The following is a 19,622-nucleotide window of genomic DNA, read 5'->3' on the forward strand; positions in this document are numbered from 1 at the left end:
CTGTCCCATCGAGGACATACTTGGACTGTAGAAGTATGGGTCAGGTAAGCTCACTGACAAGCCCTTACTGGGGTATGGGCCGCGGACACGTGTACACCTTGGTATGTGTACACTCGCTTCTCCGCTGCCCTATATAAAGGCCCTCATCCTTCGCCGGAGGTATGCATTCTGACATTTTGGGAGCCACTTCTTCACTATTTGCTTGCCTGACTTGAGCGTCGAAGGGTCGCCGCCGGGAACCCCTTCTCGGCCCGACTTCTGTGCAGGATCGCCGGAGGTTCGTGCAACCAGTCGAAGATCCACGTCAACAGCCGGGGAGCGCCACATGCCCAGCGTCCGTTGATTCAGCATTCGGACAGGATCAATAACAATAAAACTAACTTAACCTATTTTGTCATTCATCAAAACTTGAGTTAGACCGTTAGTGCTAACCACACTAACAATGACGGTCAAAGTCCTAAGGTGGTTAACTTGAGTGGTTAGGCACAATTCTTAGGAGCATGGTCGAGCACTTGTAAGAAACCACTTAGAGACCCCTGGGTTGGTTCTCCTAAGAGACTCCGAGTGGATAGTTCCCATGTATGGTTCAGAGTGAACTAGCTCATGGTGCTGCTTTGGGGATTCGACATACTTGGCATCCCTCTTTAGGGTCTGAGGACTTTATAGCCAGGAAGATGGATTGAAGCAACAAAGGTTAACTCAATCGAGCAAATACTTAGTGCCCTCTGTGTATATCTGATTAGACCAGCTCAGGACAGAGGTCCGGTTGGATATCATTAAGATTGTTGCAAAGATATCACTTGGGCCCATTCAAGCTTGAAAGCCCCGAAAGGTCTATTATTATGGAATAATAATCAATGACTCATCAGTCAAATAATTCTTTTAATACCATGTGCAACCGTTGTAAGGGACTCACTCAAAAAGGCTCTATGTAACCTGTACAATGGATGTTTCTATCTTCCAAGTGCAGAATTAGTTGGCATAATTTGGGAAAGATGACATATTGTCAATATGGTTGATCTTATTTTAGTAACATATCTTGTTATTCATGTGAAGGGAATATAATACCATATATATATTTGGGGTCCCTTCTTTCCATGAAAGTAAGCTCTCCCATCATTTCCCACTGTTTTGCATCACTATTCTTGTATTACCATTTTCGAGCCTCCCATTTGACTTGAGCGTAAGAGTGACTGTGTTGAGACCCCTCCCCGTCCTATCTCCTGACATTTTCCTCTTCCCTTGTTCTCTTTGATGTGGCAAGTCTGCTAGTGGCTTCAAACTCCCCTATGAGGTCTTCTTGTGTTCAACAAACAAGCCATCCCATCATCTATCCATCTTCACCAACTAAAAGTAGAAACGACCTACAATTCATAGAGATCTCAAATGCCCAATTTGTAATATTTTTCCTATTAAATTTTTTTAGTGGTTGATGATCCTAAATTCTCTAAGTTGATCGGCAACGACCACCAATGAGTTTTGGATGATGCCTTTGGTTCATATATATGTTTTCTATGTCTAATTTAATTATATATTTTTTTACATATCAAGTGCTTGGGGCCAAGATTTTTTTATGACCCTAAGCACTCTAAATTGGAAATTTGTGGCCACTAATGATTCCAAGTATTGTCTATAATTAATAGTGGTCTCAGATATCAAATTTAGAGTCTTTTTCTTATGTATCATTTTGTCTAAATTTATTTGATGGATATAAGCGCTCTAATCCGATATTGACCCCACTCTAGATTAGCCAGAAATGTCCATAGTTAACATATCACTTTGCGAACCACGAGGATCAAGGAGACTAATTATAAAGGTACTCTCTTCTAATATTGTCTCCCTAACCTTAACAATCCTCCCCGATTGAGGGATCGAGTTATGTGGACATTTATGCTCTCTTTGAACCCCAATTCATCCAAATTGAAGGATAAAGTTTGTAGGTGTTCTTCTTTATTATGTACTCCCCAACCTCGTTGATTCATATGAGTTAAGGGATCAAATTACGTGGGCATCCTTCTCTATTATGCTCACTCCAACCTCTTTAGTTCATTTAAGTTGAGGAATCAAGTTATGTGAGTATTTTTTTCTCTATTATACTCTCCTTGACCTCATTAATTCATCTAAGCTGAGGGATTTGTAGGATCATGTAGGCTGCTAGAGGGGTGAACAACACCTAATTAATTTTAGAATATTTTAATCACTCAATCAAAACTAGAATAAAGTATGCGACATAAATTAGACTAAGTAAAAAAATATAGCAACAGAAATAAAGTAAGCAAATAATTAATAGAGCAATAAGAAAATAAATTAACTAGATAATTAATATAGTAATGAAAACAAAACAAATCGATAATTAATTAAGTATATAAAATATATAAAAAAAATGATATAAAAGTGTTGGTATAGGGAGCACCAGATAATTGAACCTGGTTTTGATGTCAACGAAGATTTAAAATTAAGTCTTATTGTGATCTAACAATATGATCAAGTGTGCATATAGTTCAACTAGGAAAGTCCTAGTAGGTTAAGTTGACTGGACACTAGGCAAGTAAAAGCCCTAGTAAATCAGTTGAACCGATATTAGGAAAGGAAGTCTTAGCATATTAAAGATACCAGATGGCTAAGTCCAAATGGGTTAGTCGATTGGACATCTAGCAAGATGGACTTGATGGGGTGGTAAGGATTGGGCATCAGTTAGAATAAAGTCCTAATAGGTCAAGTGATCAAATGCTAAGCAAAGGAAATCTAAATGGGTCTGAAGGACTGGAGCTTTAGCCAATGGTAAGTTAAGGTAAGCTCTGGGATGAAGTGATTCTTCTTAAAAGAAGAATGGTAAGGACGAATCCTCTTTATGAGGACAACTTTAGGTGATGATCCATCTAAGGGGTTCACTCGAAATCTAAAATTGAGATTAGATAGTTAGATAATAGTCGGACTTAATTGTGATTAGCTGACTAGTAATGATATAGTCTAGTCAGGTCAAAGGTTAACTAAATGACTAGTAAGTGAAAAGTCCAAGCAAGTTAAGGTAACTAGGTGTTTGGCAAGGGAAAGCCCTAGAAGGTTAAGAGAGAACCAAATCTTAGGTAAGGGAAATTCTAAGCAGGTTAAGGATGACCGGACGTTTGGCGGGTGGCAAGTCCAAGCAGGTCAAGGTGACAGGATACTTGGAACGTCTTGATCCTAAAGGAGTGAACCTTAGGTGGTGAAAGTCTTGGATGAGTGTACTCCAAACAAGAGACAAGCCTAGTAGATTAAGTAAACTATATGATTAGGCTTGATCCTAAGGGTTTTAACCTCAAGTGGTGAAAGTCCTAGAGGAGTGAACTCCAAGCAAGAAATAAGTCTAGTAGATCAGGTAAAGTTACAAGATTAGTCTTGTCTATTTTGCTTGAATTTTGTATGTTGTTTTGTAGGAAACTAGAGTTGGAAGCAAAACAAAGAGCAAACAAACACAATTGAATGAAGCTAGAACAAGTGTAGAGTGAACCATACTTGACTCAAGTCTGTTGATCCACTAGTTGGGTCGATCAGTCAGGTTCAGTTGACCAAGTTTGGGTCTAAACTCAGATTGGTGACTTGGCTTGGTTTGTGGGGATTAAGTTTGACCAAATTCGGTAAATTGATCAAGTCTTATTAATAGACCAAACAAAGTGTATAAAGAAACCCCGAGCTAGACCTGACCACGGTTCGGAACCGAAGGTTCGCTGGTTCAAAATCGTCGGTTCGACGGTTCCAAGCAAGTCGACCCTTAACCTTAACCGCCCAAGAAGATTACGATTCACGGTTCAGAACCGTCGGCTCACGGTTCAAGATTACTATGTCAAAAAAATTAAAAATTAAAAATTAAAATTTATTATAAAAAAGACTTGCACTTATTTAAGTTGTCTACATATCCCCTTAGGGTATAGGGGAATCAAAACTCACGCAGTTCTTTTATATTTTGATCCTTTACATTGTCACTCACTTCCATTCCCGTTCCTATCATATTCGTTCCTTCAGTATCAAAATCTTTAACTTTGTCATCTGAAAGTTACATTCCTTGGATTCTTTTCTCATCTCTGGTCCAATCGTCCAGTAATGCTCGGGCTTCCAATGAGTAGGGAGATAAAGTTGATCGTCGTTCATCTAATATGTTACCGCCAACACTGAACATCTATTCCACAGCAACAGTACTTGACACTGGACAAGCTAAAATTTCTTTGGCGATCATAGAGAGGACATGAAAGCTTTGAGTCTTCTGCAACCACCACTTTAAGATATCGAAATTTTCACTATCTGTTTCGCTAAAATAAAAAGAAGTCATAAAATAATTCTCAAGTTCCTGTGTGGAACTTGAGGATCCTCGTGGATGTTTTGTCCATTCTTTTAATAAAAGTTGTGCTTTTGTAAGTTTTAAATTACTACTAATAGTTTGTTGTATTTTAGAAATATTAATTTGTGTTCCATATTTTGCATAATATTGATTATAAATGTCATACAAATAAATTCTAACATTATATATAATATTAATTGGAGAAGAAGAAGAAGGATCTTTAATTGGAATTAAAGCGCCATAATATAAAGTTAACATTTCTTGTAAAACTTCTAATTTAAATCTAGAATCTAAAGTAAATATAATTAAATAAATTTTAGAAATAAAATAAAAGTATTTTTCCCATTTAGTTTTCATAGCTAAGATGCAAGGAGATAAAGATTAATTATTAATATGTTCATTTAAAACTAATACTATATTAGAAATTTTTTCTAAAACTAATTGAGCAATGTAATAATAAACACCGAAAAATTATTTGGTTGCATCATTAAATACTTTTAAAATTTGACAAATATTACTACAAATATTTCATTATTGTGAAAATAAATATATCTTAGTATATTTTGTGCAAAAATGAACATAATAATTCGTTATATTGAAATAAATCTTGTAATAATTGGTATGTTAAATTCCAACGTGTTGGTAAATCACGTGAAAATTTTTAGGTCTCATTTCATTAGTTTTACAAAATCTACCCCATTATTTCATTATAGATGGATGAAACCATAAATAAGAAATTACAATTATAATTGGTTTAATATAACTTTCTAAAAATTTTAACTCATCTTGAACACATAAATTTAAAACATGACATACACAACGAATATGAAAAAATAAACCTCCAATAATAGGTTGACAAATAAATTTTAGATCATCTATACAAGTGGTATTGGAACTAGAATTATCTAATTATATTGAAAATATTTTATTAGTTAAGTCATATTCTTCTAAAATTAAACATAATAATTGTGCTATGTTATGAGCATTATGTGATTCATCGAAAACTTTATAAGTTAACAATCTTTTTTGGAGCTTTCAAGAGTTATCAATCCAATGGCAAGTCACACCCATATACGAATGTGTTTGCCAATGATCACTCCAAATATCAGAACATAAAGAAACTTTATTATTTAATTTACTAAATTCATCAATTAAAATTTTTTTTCTTGTTTTACTAATTTTTTAATTATATGAGTAAGTGTAATCCTAGGAACACGTTTAGCACATGAATTAAGAGATTCTTTACAAAAATCTTCAAATGTGCATTTAGATCCAAAACTAAAAGAAAGATGTTCTACGAAAATAAATTGAGCTAATGATTCTCTTAATTTATTATCCGAATATAAAAATAAACTGGAATCAGTACTACCGCTAGTTGAAGAAAATCTTGATAATTGTATTTGAGAATGGTTGAGTCCATATGTCATCGGGTGCTTCGTTCCTACATGTCGTTTCAATGACCCATAGCCGTTACTGGCATGGAATTTGTAGGAAGCATTGTAGTGCTTATATTTTGCATGCACTTCTCCTGACGGAAGAGTGACCTTCTCAAAATGTTTAGTAAAAATAGAAAATTTTATAGGAGGAAGTTTTCGAACCTTAGAAGTAATTGTATCGATACATCCTTGTGTTTCGAATGTTGGCACTACAACAAATATGTTAAAAGACAACACTATAAAGACAACGGTTTTTAACAAAACCGTTGTCTTTGAGCTTTAAAAAAAACAAAAGACAACAGTTTTGTAAAAACTGTTGTCGTTGAGCGAATTATTTTCTAATCAACAACGCAATTTACAACGGTTTTCTAAAACCGTTGTTTTTAAGCATATTTTTAGAGGTTTAATGCTTTCCCTCTCCGAAAAATTCTTTGGCGCGTGTTTTCCCTCCCCTTAGTCTTCGGGAACCCTAGGCATAACTGTGTCTTTCTCCTCTCTTCATCACACATCTCTTCACGTTCCCTCTCCTCACACAATCTCCTCTTCCCGATCTCCACACACAATCTTCTCCACTCCTCACACGTTTTTACCCTACGACGCCCAACCTTCTCTTCTTCCTATTCAAATTCCAAACTTTCTTATCCCGCACCTTCCACATATTTCCGTTCCTAAAGATGACCTTCTTCGACTTCCAACCAGGGTGGCTGGTATCAATGACAGTCACATCGGTCCTCGAGCACGCCGACAAGTCCGAGTCCGTCGAACCCCTAGCTGTGCCCCTCTTTCGACACATTTTGGTTCGGCTCTTCTTGGCCTCAACCACGCTGTTGTCCGCGTTGGAGGGAGGGGAGGCCATGGGGGGTTCGCGGCACCCGTCGATGCTGTCGGAGACGGATGGAATACAAGCCCTAGGGTTGGGCTGCTTCCAGGCGCTCTTCTTGGCCTTGATCCCCGCCGGCCCTTCCATGACGAAGAGCTCCGCGAGACCACCGCCGACGATATCGAAGATCTTCTGCTTCTCATCGAGTGCGGTGACAAGCGAAGGGAGATCGGGGGCCTCCGAGCAGAGGACTGTAAGAGGAAGTTTAAGGCTAGGGTCGGGCAGGGTGGTAGGATCGGGGCTGGGATCAGAGGAGAGGAAGTGATCGAGGTGGCGATGGACAGGGACGGAGAGGTCGTGAGAACTGTGGAGGCGTTGGAGCCAATTGGAGGTGGACTTGGAATTGGAGGCGGCGGCCGTGGAAGTGGCAACGGAGCAGAGCATTTCGATCGTTAATGGGAGAAGCTTTCCTTTCCTGCCACTGCTCAAACTAATTTGTTCATTAGTTTATTTTCTGATTCTTCCTCCTTTAAGTATCACCTCATTCAAATGATGCTTAGATGTGTTGTACGCTTCACACAAACAATACCCATCTAAGAGGAGCTTCTGTTTAGTAATATGAATGTGATAACTTCATGATTGACACTTGTATGTTGATTCATTTCGGATTAACAAGTATTATTCTTTATAATCTTGTTGTCTAATTTGTGTGCCCTTCATATTGTTTCTCATTCCAACCAATTATATTTATTTAGTATATAAGAAATAAGATTGCTTATTAGGGGTATATTTATGTTATCCAATGATCAAACACATGAATTTGTTGTCGGTAATACTTAAAATTAGTACTAGGTGGCCTTTTGTAAGGTGATAAATTTCTTTTTCTTGAAGGAATGATAGATTGGTGAACTAATTAAACTTTCCAATAAATTATTTTGCATTTTGCTCTATTTCACATAGAAAGCTCACATGTTTAAATGCACTGGCAGCTTGATGTGATAGGGATTGATGAAGCCCAATTCTTTGTGGATCTTTACGATTGTTGCTACAATGCTGCTGATTGTGATCAAAAAATAGTTATTGTTGCCGGCTTGGATGGTGACTACCTTAGGTAAATCAGCTTCTTTCTTTAGAGAATGGCATTTAAGAATCATCGTTAAGCTTCAACTACTTAAGTGGAGTTCATAATTTTGATATTGATAGTATGATTCTCAAATGGTTGAGCTTTGTATTCTGCAATACTGCTCATACTCCAACATGCCATTAGTTATCTTTTTAGCCTCAACAAAACCATGTCTTTTAACAGACAGAGATTTGGTTCAGTGCTTGATATCATTCCGCTAGCTAATTCAGTCACAAAGCTTACAGCAAGTATGAGTTGTGCGGCCAGCGGGCACTCTTCACTCCAAGGAAAATAGGCGAAAAACAAACTGAACTTATCGGTGTCTTTGATATTTACAGGCGAAAATAAACTAATTTGAATGAGGTGATGAGACTTGGGTTGACAATAAATAAGTACAATCCTACATGATATGAACCAGCAGGTTAGTCTTTTGACTATTGTTATTCTTTCTAAGGTCAGTTTATGTGCATTCTTGCCGAGGTTGAAAGTGTATGTTCACATCATATTGGGCCTAGAGAATCAGTAGATGTAAGTGCTCTCCATTTATTGCTTAGCAATATTACATTTGTAAAAGGAAAACATAGCCTTTTTGTTTAGTATAATCACGTTGTGACTTTTGACCCTGGTTTCAGCCAATAACATAATGGGGGTATGAAGTATCGACTATGTTAATTTGGTTTACTAGAGCATGACCAAAAATGGAATTTGTAGATACACTATGTTGCTGTACCTTTTTTCTTTTCTTAGGAAATATCATCAAGTTTGAGGTTCAACTATTTGGATATTGGCTCTCCATTACTCCATGCAAGCATATATTATTCTTGAACATATCTATACCATTTTAATCACATTTTATCTTTACTGGAGTATGTATATGTGCCTGTATTTTGTTGAAAGTTAGGTTTAGAGTCATGAATGAATGTTACTACTTTGGTATATAATTGTAGATTTTCATTCTTAAATGCCTTATCCAACCTATGCAACCTGTGTCAAACTTTCTGTATAGATTTGATCTAGTGGATAGTTAACAAATCCTGCCTAGAAGGTTGATATGGAGAGTGTCTGGTGGATAGTTATTGGATTATAACATTGGTGGACCTGTGGGTTGACTAGATAAAGTAACATCATTACCATTTGGGAACAACTATGTGTAGCCCAATGTTGAGAGTGCTATAAGTGATAAGTGTAGCCTAATAAAGGATAAAATTAATGACAATAAGGTTAATTTGTCATAGAAATTCAACAGTACAATGACTTGAATGAATGAATGGCTCTCCATTAAACTGAATGCAAGTCTATATCATCCTCGAACATGTCCACACTATTTTATCTATGTTTTATCTTTATTGAAGTTACACCTAATTGTTACCCTATTTTTTTTTTCAGTTTTCTTTTCTTAGTTAATTTTATAAAATAATATATGTTTGTGTGTGTATATGTATGTATTTTGTTGAAATTTAGGATTGAAATTTTGATATATAATTGTAGATTTTTCATTCTTAAATACCTTAACCAACCTATATAAGTGTACCTATTTAATGACTTGAATGAATCAATAATCTACAGTGTGCCATATTGATAGGGGAGGCTATAAAAGACTATTATTAACTAAAAGAAAAGATATTTATATTCAATAAGATAGACTTAATTGACCATATTTATTAAATACAGACCTCATAGATAATAGTATATATGTAGAACGATTGAAGTGAATTTAGTTGGGATTAAAAAAGTATTTTTGTTATAACATGGTAACTGACTTGTAAAGTGGTTACTGAAATTGTATTGTCTCAAATTTCTGATAATGTTAGTCAGTTTGGCAAAGTTTTAAATAACATATGTAAATAATTAAAGAGAAGTCACTGTATAGCATATATATATGGCATGCAGGTATATAATGATACATATATCGACGATTAGATTTTTTTTTCAAAAACTGATTAATAAATAAATCATGTAGTCTGCCTAAAGAGTTCAAAACATTGATATATAGAAACATGTCTTATTTAAGATGAAAATATATATCAAAATGACTTCGTCATTGAATTACTCATTCTTTTGTTTTCTATAAAAGATGGGAATTAAAAATATTGGTTAGGTTAGAGAAATCTTCTTTTGTTGATTGTCGCAGAAGGTCAACTACATCTTTCATTTGATGCTCTATAAATGGTGGATTTAAATATCATGCCATATCAAGCGATACAAGAGATACATTACAAATGTATGTTAAGATCAATTCATGGTTATAGAAGAATACTTGACATTCTTGTTTATGTAGTTAGATATAGGATGATATCAACAATACAATACATGGCTCAATGCCCGCAATACATCAAATAGTCTTTTGACTATTGTTCATAAGTTTATTTTTAGCAAGCTTGCTAAACCAGAGGAGTTGAAAGAACAACCAAGTAGTTATGGTATTACACGAGATGATTGGAGGGCATTTGTAATCAGTCGCATGTCTGACGACTTCAAGGTAAGAATTTTAATTTGCTATTTTCAATTAAGTTGATCACAAGCCATTGTTTTAGTTTTAAAGCTGGTATATATGAGGAATGTTCAATTAACTAGAAAGTAAGTGATGAGTAAAAGAAGAGAAGAAAGCAGAATGTATACCCACACCGGCTTGCCCGTAAAGGTTATGCACGTTTTGTTGATGAAATAGTAAGTATTTCTACTTAATTCAGTAAATATGATCTAGAATCTGCCTATATTTTATTCCTACTAAATCTATTAATGTGATTTATAAAGTTGTTTATATTATACATTTTGATTGTAGGGAGATGAATTATGTGATGATGAAGAGATTAATCGAGCGATTATTTGGAAGAAAGGACGGATGAATAAGAAGGGGCAATTTGAAGGCGATGATTTGAAAATGGCAATAGAAAAGATTGTAAGCAAGTTCATTATGCGTCTTTCCTACTAAATCTATTATGCCTTTATGGTTTTTATTATGCCTTTGTCCTTTATTATCGTAACAATAATTTATTGTTACATTTATGTACACTACATCATTGCAGAAAAAAATCAATTGTTGTATAACAAAATTTGGATCTTTAAACATGAATCTGCATCTGCTTATTTTCAGCAATAGTTTGGATACAATTTGCTTTTTATTACAGAATCATTTCACACCCAGAATAGCATCAAACTCTGCATCTGCTTCTGCATCAAAATTTAATGTTGATGGAGCATTCTGGAGGCCATGAGGAGCACTTTCATCTGAGGAGCATTTTGGACGTGCGAGGGGTGTTGGAGGCCATGTCGCTCCAATATTCTATTTTAATGTTGGCAGCATAGTGAAGAAACATCTTGTTGATGAGCAGTTTATCATTCAGCAAAAGGAGTTGATGGAGGCAAAGATATTAATCTCAGAACAAAATGCACGCATCGTCGAACAAAATTCACGCATATCAAATCAAGATGAACACATACAGAAACTTGAAGCAATGTTCAGAAAGGGTGCATGCGACTTAGATACTGATGAAAAAGGTAGTTGCTCAGTATACTGCTTTGTGGTTTTTATGCAAACTGCACATCCTCAAGCTTTGAGATCTTACTAGAGTGTTGCTGCTGTAATGTTGAGACATAAGGTACATGACTTCCTCTATGATTCCTTCTTTCTGTTGCTGCTGTTAGCTATTCGATCTAGCTGCTTTCACATAATACATGGTTTAAGATATAATGTCAAGTTTATATATTCATCAACTTTTTTCATGCTCACTTGCTTGACTACTCATGAAAATGTGAAGCGGCAACGTTTCTCGTGCTTATTTGACCATTCTTTTACTTAAACATTTCAGAAGGTCCAGATTTATGTACGTACTTCACAATTTGGTTTCTACTGTACAAAAGATGCAAAGCTGCAAGAAGTTTATAATTATTTATACATGTTGATAAGTTTTCTACTTTTGGAGCTTGTTTGTTTCAATTATCAATTTAGTTTGTAGTGGTTTATTAGATTTATCCGTTTCAATTATCAGTTTGCAATGATTATCAGTTTATACATGCATGTTTCTACTTTTTTCTATGGCTTTAACTATATTTTATTTTCAGAAAAGGGAGAAAGCTGGGTTTGCAAGCTAAGTCTATGAAATTCTGTATGTAGAAAACGGACCAGTACGTGAAGATTGTTGTGGTCTGATAAACTTAATTTTATGGTCTTATCTTTTGTGGTTATGGTCTGATAAACTACTTGTGGTCATGTTTGGATAGCTTGTAGTAATTGTAGAAGTTTATAAATTTAAGTGAATGTACATATATGTTGTACCAGTTTTTGATTGAGACAAGATGTATAAAAGACAACTGAATGTATATATGTTGAAAATGGTTTTTGTGAATGTATATATGTTGTACCAGTTTGTGTGCAAAAGAATTATAATGTTTTATCTATTCGCGATGCATTTTCGAATCAACATAGACAACGATTTTTTAACCGTTGTGAAAAGTATTCAAAGACAATGATTTTAAACTAAATTTTGAAGAAAGACAACAGTGTATTTGTTGTCAAAAGCATATATGCGATCAATTTTTTGCAAAACTGGCAATTACAACGGTTTTATACTGTTGCAGAACAGTTGTCTTTGGTATTAAAAGACAACACTTTAAATCCGTTGCATGACTGTTGTCTAATGTGGTCAAAGACAACGGTTTTAAACCGTTGTCTTTTACCGCACATTTAACAACAGTGTCAGTTACAACGGGTTTAAAGGGCCTATGATAACGGTTTTTAACCGTTGTCTTTTAATGTTTTTGTTGTAGTGTGGATTCAAAAGGTGCTCGATCTCATCATCGATGGATTGAATGTTGAGGTCCTCCTCCCACAGATTCATTATTTCCTTTCCCTTCTGAGCTCGAGATGATGCACCTCCATGACCTCCTTCCATTATAATTGAAAATTGAAAACAAAAGCGTATAGAAAATACAAAGTTGAGATTAAGAGGAGAGAAGATGTATGTAAAAATGATAAAATGAACTCTCTATTTATAGAGTTTGGATAGTAACAGACACTAAATCATAGTCATTGATAAAAAAATGTCAAATGATCCTAATCGTTGAAAAAAAATATCAAAAAAAAAAACCCACCCTCCCCAACGACCAAGAACTAGTGGTTCAAATCGTAAAAAAAAAATTGGTTGAACTGGTGGGCTGAATCGGTGGTTAACCGGCGGTCCGCCGAGTTTTCACCAAAGGAACCAGAACCGACCCTGCAACTTGCCGGGCCGGTTTCGGTTAGACCCGACGAACCGGGTTAATGAGCAACCAACCCGTTGACCCGATTACGGGCTCGACCTGGGCCCAGCCCGGGTTTGGGTCTACCCCGAGCACGACGTTCATAATATCAATTCTCCTATTCTCTCTCCAACTTTATGCTTGTGAAAATGCTCAATGTTCTTCACGTGTGACTAGCGAAGTGCCAAGGGCTTCCGACTGACTGTCTGCCTATTTAGTTTGCTTGTTAATACATATGCTTAATGTTTACCTTTCAATACTTGTGCTTGTAATTACAACTTATAAGAAAGGTTTCTCCTTATCCGAAAGGCATTTGGAAAGAACAACACTAATGGACGGAGGCTTCCTGTATATAGACCTTGGATGTATTAACCCCGAGGGATTAGAAATCAAGTAAATATGGTGTGCTTTCATTTCGTTACTCTTTCCTTTATAATATTATATTCCATTGCTTCTAACTTTATTGAAAGAATGAAGAAACAAACATAGAAAATGCAAAAAGATAAGATTGATATTCACCTCCTCTATCAATCTCTATCAATATCTAGGTTGGATAAGGAGTATCATACTTAGTGCACTTAGTTAGGAGGGACTGACTGAAACTATTTCACGATTTCCTAAACTAGTTTGACCAAATTTTTTCAATAAGTTGGCTAAGTGTATGATTTCTAGAGCTAATTTTGTCTTTAAAAGTGGTCATTAATCTGATTAAAAAAGCTTATGCGTCTCGCCACAATTTAGAAGTCAATTTTAGAAATGCCCACTTAATTAAGTAAATGTTAAATTAGAATCTAACGAAGATTAAATTATCTTCAAAATTCAAATTAATCTTAATCAAGTAAAATTTAGAACCATCTCATAAAAATTTATAGGGGCTCACATATTTGATAATTTAGAATGAGTGAAATATTAAATTAAAATTAACAAACTATACTTTACTTTGCATGTGATTACTCAATCTATAGGAATTAGGATTTGGCTAAATAAATAGAATAGGAATATTTTATAATATGATATTATTCGTTTTTTTTTAAAACTAACCTGAGTCTTTTCTTAGAAAACATGAACTATAATATAGGTAATCAGTATCATACAAACAATTTATTTATGTATTGAACCACCTAGATTAGTATGAGATATTCAAGTCAAAGCCTAGATTTTAGATGTCTATATTAGTACATCGTCATAAATTAAGGTTAAAAATGTTAAATTGATCAAGTAATTTTTCATATTGATAGCAAATGTCTAAGCTGGAAATTTTTAATTAACTTGACTAACTTAATAAAGGCTTTCATCTTATGCATAATGAAGCTGGAAGTAATAAGTTAGACTTTTTTCATTGGGATGATTGCCGACAACACTTAGCCAATTTTTCTATTTCTCTGTGCTTTCTCGGATGATCACCCTTTCATAGTGGCTGGCGTCATCTGAATTTTTGGAAGACTATGCAAATCTTTGATTATTATGACCGAGTACACGACCATATCTTTTAATTAAGTCCCATTAATGCCTTCTACTAGCCGATTGCCATTTGTCCCACCTTCTACCGTCACATGTTTGACGTGATAGGCGGATATCCACTGATGATATGACAGACACCTTTTCAAATTCCATGGCCAGATCTCATCCTTGTTTTTCGTAACCCTTGATCAAGCGGCTTAGAGCAATCGCTCGCTGGGCTTTATAAGTTGTTACTCACTGGTTGTCGTCTTCATTCCTTCTTGCGTTTTCAGTTTCGAGCATGTTCTGTGAAGCTTCTTCTCCTCCTCATCTTCATCGGTGATCTTTCTCAGTAAGCTTCTCCTTTATTTTCACTTTGTTGCTTTCTCGATTTCTTATGGTTGTCTCCCCTCAACCCCCTCCATCCGTTACCGGGCTCTGGTACACTTTCATCGGGATCTAAATTAACTACGACGAAATCAATCAGATGAAACTTACCTATCGTTTTCCCTATAATTATCAAATTGCAATACCTTCTACTTATGACTGACCACATAAACCTCTCGCCGGCTTCCTGCCCTTCTTTAAGGACCAATTCTGTGTCAGCCTTCGATTCCTTGTCATCTTTTTTCTCAGCTGTGTGTAAATACTTTTATATTTCCCTGCACCAACTGGTCTTGAACTCCTTTAGGTTGCTGTGCGGGGTGATCGTACTGTTCCATTTGCACGACATTCTCTTAATGCCTCGGGTATTTCATTATTTTTATTATCCTAAGTTGTCCGAGCCAGGGGCCTTCTGTTCTAGACTCGAGTTGGCTCCATCTTTTTTGATAAGATGTCAACCTCCAATAAACATTGGAGGGAGCATTACTTTTACGTTCGATTTCCCAATCAACTTGACTTCCCGACCAGCTGGCAAATATAAGTGATGAAGCCACCATTGCTCGGCCGATATCAAAGTCGATCAGACTATCTCCAGGTAGCATCTAGTTTGGCCGGTCAGAAGTATCACATCCACCGACTGTTGTTGGAGAGCATCTTATAGGTGTTTAGACTGATCCCGATCCGAACGCGGCTGCTGTCTAGCCTAGGTATGCTCTTTCTTCTCTTTATCTTTGAATCTAACTGATTTTTTTCTTCCTTTTTTGCAGTCCAAATCATATTGAGTGCACGTCTGAGTGGCAAGAGCAGACTCACGGATGTAGAGATCAATGCTGCGGGCGTGGCCGAGTTGGAGAGTCGCGGCTTACAGCCGGTTACCCAATCCGACGATCCGCTTGGCGAGCTGGGCGAAAATACAACTGCGGCCAGCGAAGGAGGCCATACAGCGACGAGCGATGTTGTTGTTGCTACAGCCAACCTCCCTCTCGAACGACCATCTATGGCATCGATCATTGTGCCATCTGAATCCACGAGCCTTTAGTCCGTCGCAAGAGGCATTATGGGGAAGGTTTATCCCGTTCGGTGACCTCCGTGCTGCAGACCACCACCCGAATTCGCTCTCGCCCTCCTTCCGAATGGGGTGAGGCTCCATCACCCGCCTTTCCCAAGCAACGAGCTACCATGCTCCCTACGTCTGTGTCATCCAACCGAACACCCTCGCTATCTGGGCTGCCACAGGAGACTATTTGTGTGCCGCCCATCACGTATATGCCACCACACTTTTTGCCAGTCGCATAAGTATCCACCATTTGATCCTCTCCTTTACCAAGGTTCACTGACTCAGCAACCTCCGATCCTTCAAGTCCGTGCGGCCGAAGGCATATAACGGTCATCCTTAACTTACCCACAGATGAGTGGCGCCATCCAGACGACACCGAGCCTCGCTCCCTAGAGCACCAAATAAGGATTCAAGGACCGCTGGCAAAGGTCTGGGCCAATGCTAGGGCCCATGCGACGGCCATCTCCCCCGGGGTAAGTATGTTGTCCTCATTTTGTGCTTGTTTCTCCCGATCAACCATGACTAACCCACTCTATTGTAGTTTTGGGCCGAAAGCTTGGCCATGTGCCAGAAGTTGACCTTCCTGGAACATGAAGTTCAGCAGTTGCGAGCCCCGACTGGCCAATTGAGGCTTCTCGGGTGCGTCTGGGGCAGTTTGTTGAAGTGTATACTAAAAGCCTAGCTTTTGTAAACATTTATTTTTGAAATAAAAGAATCACATTGGTCAATATCTGCATTTATTTGTTAAATGTAATTGTTCAATTAATTTATATAGTAGATAACATGGAGTGTGGTGTCACACTCAGAAGATCATGTTGTTGGTTCTCTATAAATTATAAACAAGTTGCTCACGACTAAGATGGAAAGGAACAAACTATCAGAATAGTCGTAATGTAATTAAGTATTAGTTTATCTTGACTAATAAATTACACTGATACACTTTAAGTGTATTGAGTAGGACCATTTAGGTAAATTCTTTTTGTACTGACTTAGTAAAAGAACTAGACTTTAATTATTATGGAAGTGTGTGCTCTTAATCCTAATATAATAACAAGCACATATATTTAATATCTATTTCTTTGACTTATCAAAGGGTGATGTTTAGCTCGATAAATCAATATGCCCGATAAGTTGGAAAATGATATTACTACAATATTTTCAGTATATTACCAGCCAACTTTAGGCCGAGCGAGCACCCACGTGCTCGTATATGCTCGTCTGGGCAAAACCTGCTCGAACATAAAAGCATTTAGTCTTATATAATATTTTTAGTATCATATCGACCGCCTGAAGGCTGAGCAAGCACCCACGTGCTCGTATATGCTCATCCGGACAAAGCCCGCCTGAGTATAAAGGCATGTAGTCTTATATAATATTCTCAGTATCATACCTATCGACCGAAGGCCGAGCGAGCACCCACGTGCTTGCATATGCTCGTCCGGGCAAAGTCCGCCCGAGCATTAAGACATTTAGTTTTATATATTATTCTCAGTATCATATCGGCCAACTGAACGTCGAGCGAGCACCCACGTGCTCGTATATGCTTGTCCGGACAAAGCCCACCCAAGCATAAAGGCATGTAGCCTTATATAATATTCTCAGTATCATATCGGCTGACCGAAGGGCGAGCGAGCATCTACGTGCTCGCATATGCTCGTCTAGGCAAAGCCTGCCTGAGCATAATGGCATTTTGTCTTATATAATATTCTTAGTATCATACTGGCTGACCGAAGGTCAAGTAAGCACCCACGTGCTCGATATGCTCGTTCGGGCAAAGTCCGCCCGAGCATAAAGGCATGTAGCCTTATATAATATTCTCAATATTATATCGATCGACCGAAGGTCGAGCAAGCACTGATTAATTGAGTCAATTTAGACCAATGAATAGAGATTCATTAAATTAAATTAATTTGAGTCAAAGGGTAGATTTGATCAACCATTGGGAGATAAGAGGTCAAGTTTGACTTGACTTGAGAGGGAAGATGAAGGGTCAAGTTTGACTTGACCAAATGTCACTTCATTGTGACTTGACATGGGTCAGCCAATGATGATGTTCCACATCATCAAGGCTACATCATTGTGTGTCACCTCATGAGGAAGATCAAGAGTCATGACTCTTGGTATTACATGGAGGTATAAAACACTCTAATAAGGGGGCCAACCACATATGTGTGTGAAGCAAGGCCTCTTCTTCTTCCTCTCTTTCTTTCTCTCCTTTTCCTCTATTGCCGAGACCTCTCAAGAGTGCTAGCACACTCTAAGTGGTTCTCTCCACCTTTTGTCTGTGTGGATACGTGTAGAGGAGTGTACACTTGACACTCTACGAAATCCGACAACCATTTGGACGAGCGTGATAAGCGAAGGGAATCGCTACAAGGGTAATACTTCCTTTTCATGTAGATCTAAGGTAGATCTAGTGTAGACAAACATGTACATGAATATTTTATTTATCTATCTTCGCATGGATCCGTGGCTAGCTTAGAGGTTTCCGCAATGCCAAAAGCGATTTTTGCGGCTCGAAAGTTCTAACAATTTTAGTAGATAAAATAAGTGAAGGAATAAATGTTAAATTCAAATATTGGGAAAATGCTAGAAGTGAAAATTTTAAACTTAGTAAGATTAGATGTATGACAATTGTTAAGATAGGAAGTGATGAGTTGTCTGTAAATGAGATTTTTAAATATTTAAGATTATTTTTATAAAAGAATAGAGAGATTAAGAGATATATCTTACATATAATACAAGTGAGATGGTTGAAATGGAGAAGAATATTAGGGGTTTTTTATGGTCATAAAGTATCTCTAAGACTTAAAATTTTTTTTTATAAAATAACGGTTAGATTTGTTATACTATATGAAGCTGAATATCGAACTATGATTTGAGTACATGAACAGAAGATAAGGGTTACAGATATGAAGATGTTAAGGTGGATATACGGATATAAAAGGATGGATATTATAAGAAATAAAAATATTAAAGAGAAAATCGATGTTCCACCTATTGAGGGAAAACTCCATATGATATGGATATGTACTTAAATGATCAATAAATATTTCAATTAGGTGATATAAAATTATGACAAATATTTATATCAAAGAGGAAGAGCCAAAAAAAAAAAAACTTTGTTAGTAATAAAATAAGATAAAATATATTTAAATATAAATAATGATATAATAAGGGATAAAATTAAATGACGAATAATAATCTATATAGTTGACCTTATTTATTAAGATATAACTTAATTGTTGTTATATAAAATGAAGAATATTTTAGGCATTTAGTATGTGATTTGTTATTTTAAAGTTTGGTATGCAATTTAAATATTCTTAAAAGATAAATATGCGATTTAGTAAATTATCTATTAATTAATATAATCAATTATTTTATTACAGTGTCTATATTAGATCATGGTTCAGAATCGATAGTTCAACGATTTAAAATTATAGATTTAACGGTTCTTGACATATCGACTCTTGATATATCGACTCTTAATCATAACCATTCGAAAAGTCAATTTATGATTTGTCATAGTTCAAAAACATTATTATTTCAAAATTAAAAATTTATAAAAAGAAAATAAAGAAGGATTTATACTTATTTAAGTTATAATTTTATAAGAATATCTTGAATCATTATCAATAAAAATCATTTAGAAAAAACTCTCTTCTTTACCAACGATCAAAACCTTGAGTCTAATGGTTGGAGTTTTTTTTTTTACTTTCTCTAGATTTTAAATTACACTAATGTAAATAAACTATTTGAAAGAAATTATTTTTTTAGCATTCTTACTTTTTCTTTCTAACTATTAA

At 36.1% G+C, this 19,622-nt stretch overlaps 1 protein-coding gene across 1 annotated transcript; it reads right to left on the reverse strand.

The window, feature by feature from the left end:
• Positions 1-6,337: 6,337 nt before the first annotated feature.
• LOC122048225 lies at positions 6,338-7,015 on the reverse strand. Its single transcript, XM_042609818.1, has one exon. It carries the CDS (start codon positions 7,013-7,015, stop codon positions 6,338-6,340), a length of 678 nt encoding a protein of 225 aa, XP_042465752.1.
• Positions 7,016-19,622: the final 12,607 nt, after the last annotated feature.

This window comes from Zingiber officinale, chromosome 2B (genome assembly GCF_018446385.1).
Source record: "Zingiber officinale cultivar Zhangliang chromosome 2B, Zo_v1.1, whole genome shotgun sequence".
NCBI classification, from domain to species: domain Eukaryota; kingdom Viridiplantae; phylum Streptophyta; class Magnoliopsida; order Zingiberales; family Zingiberaceae; genus Zingiber; species Zingiber officinale.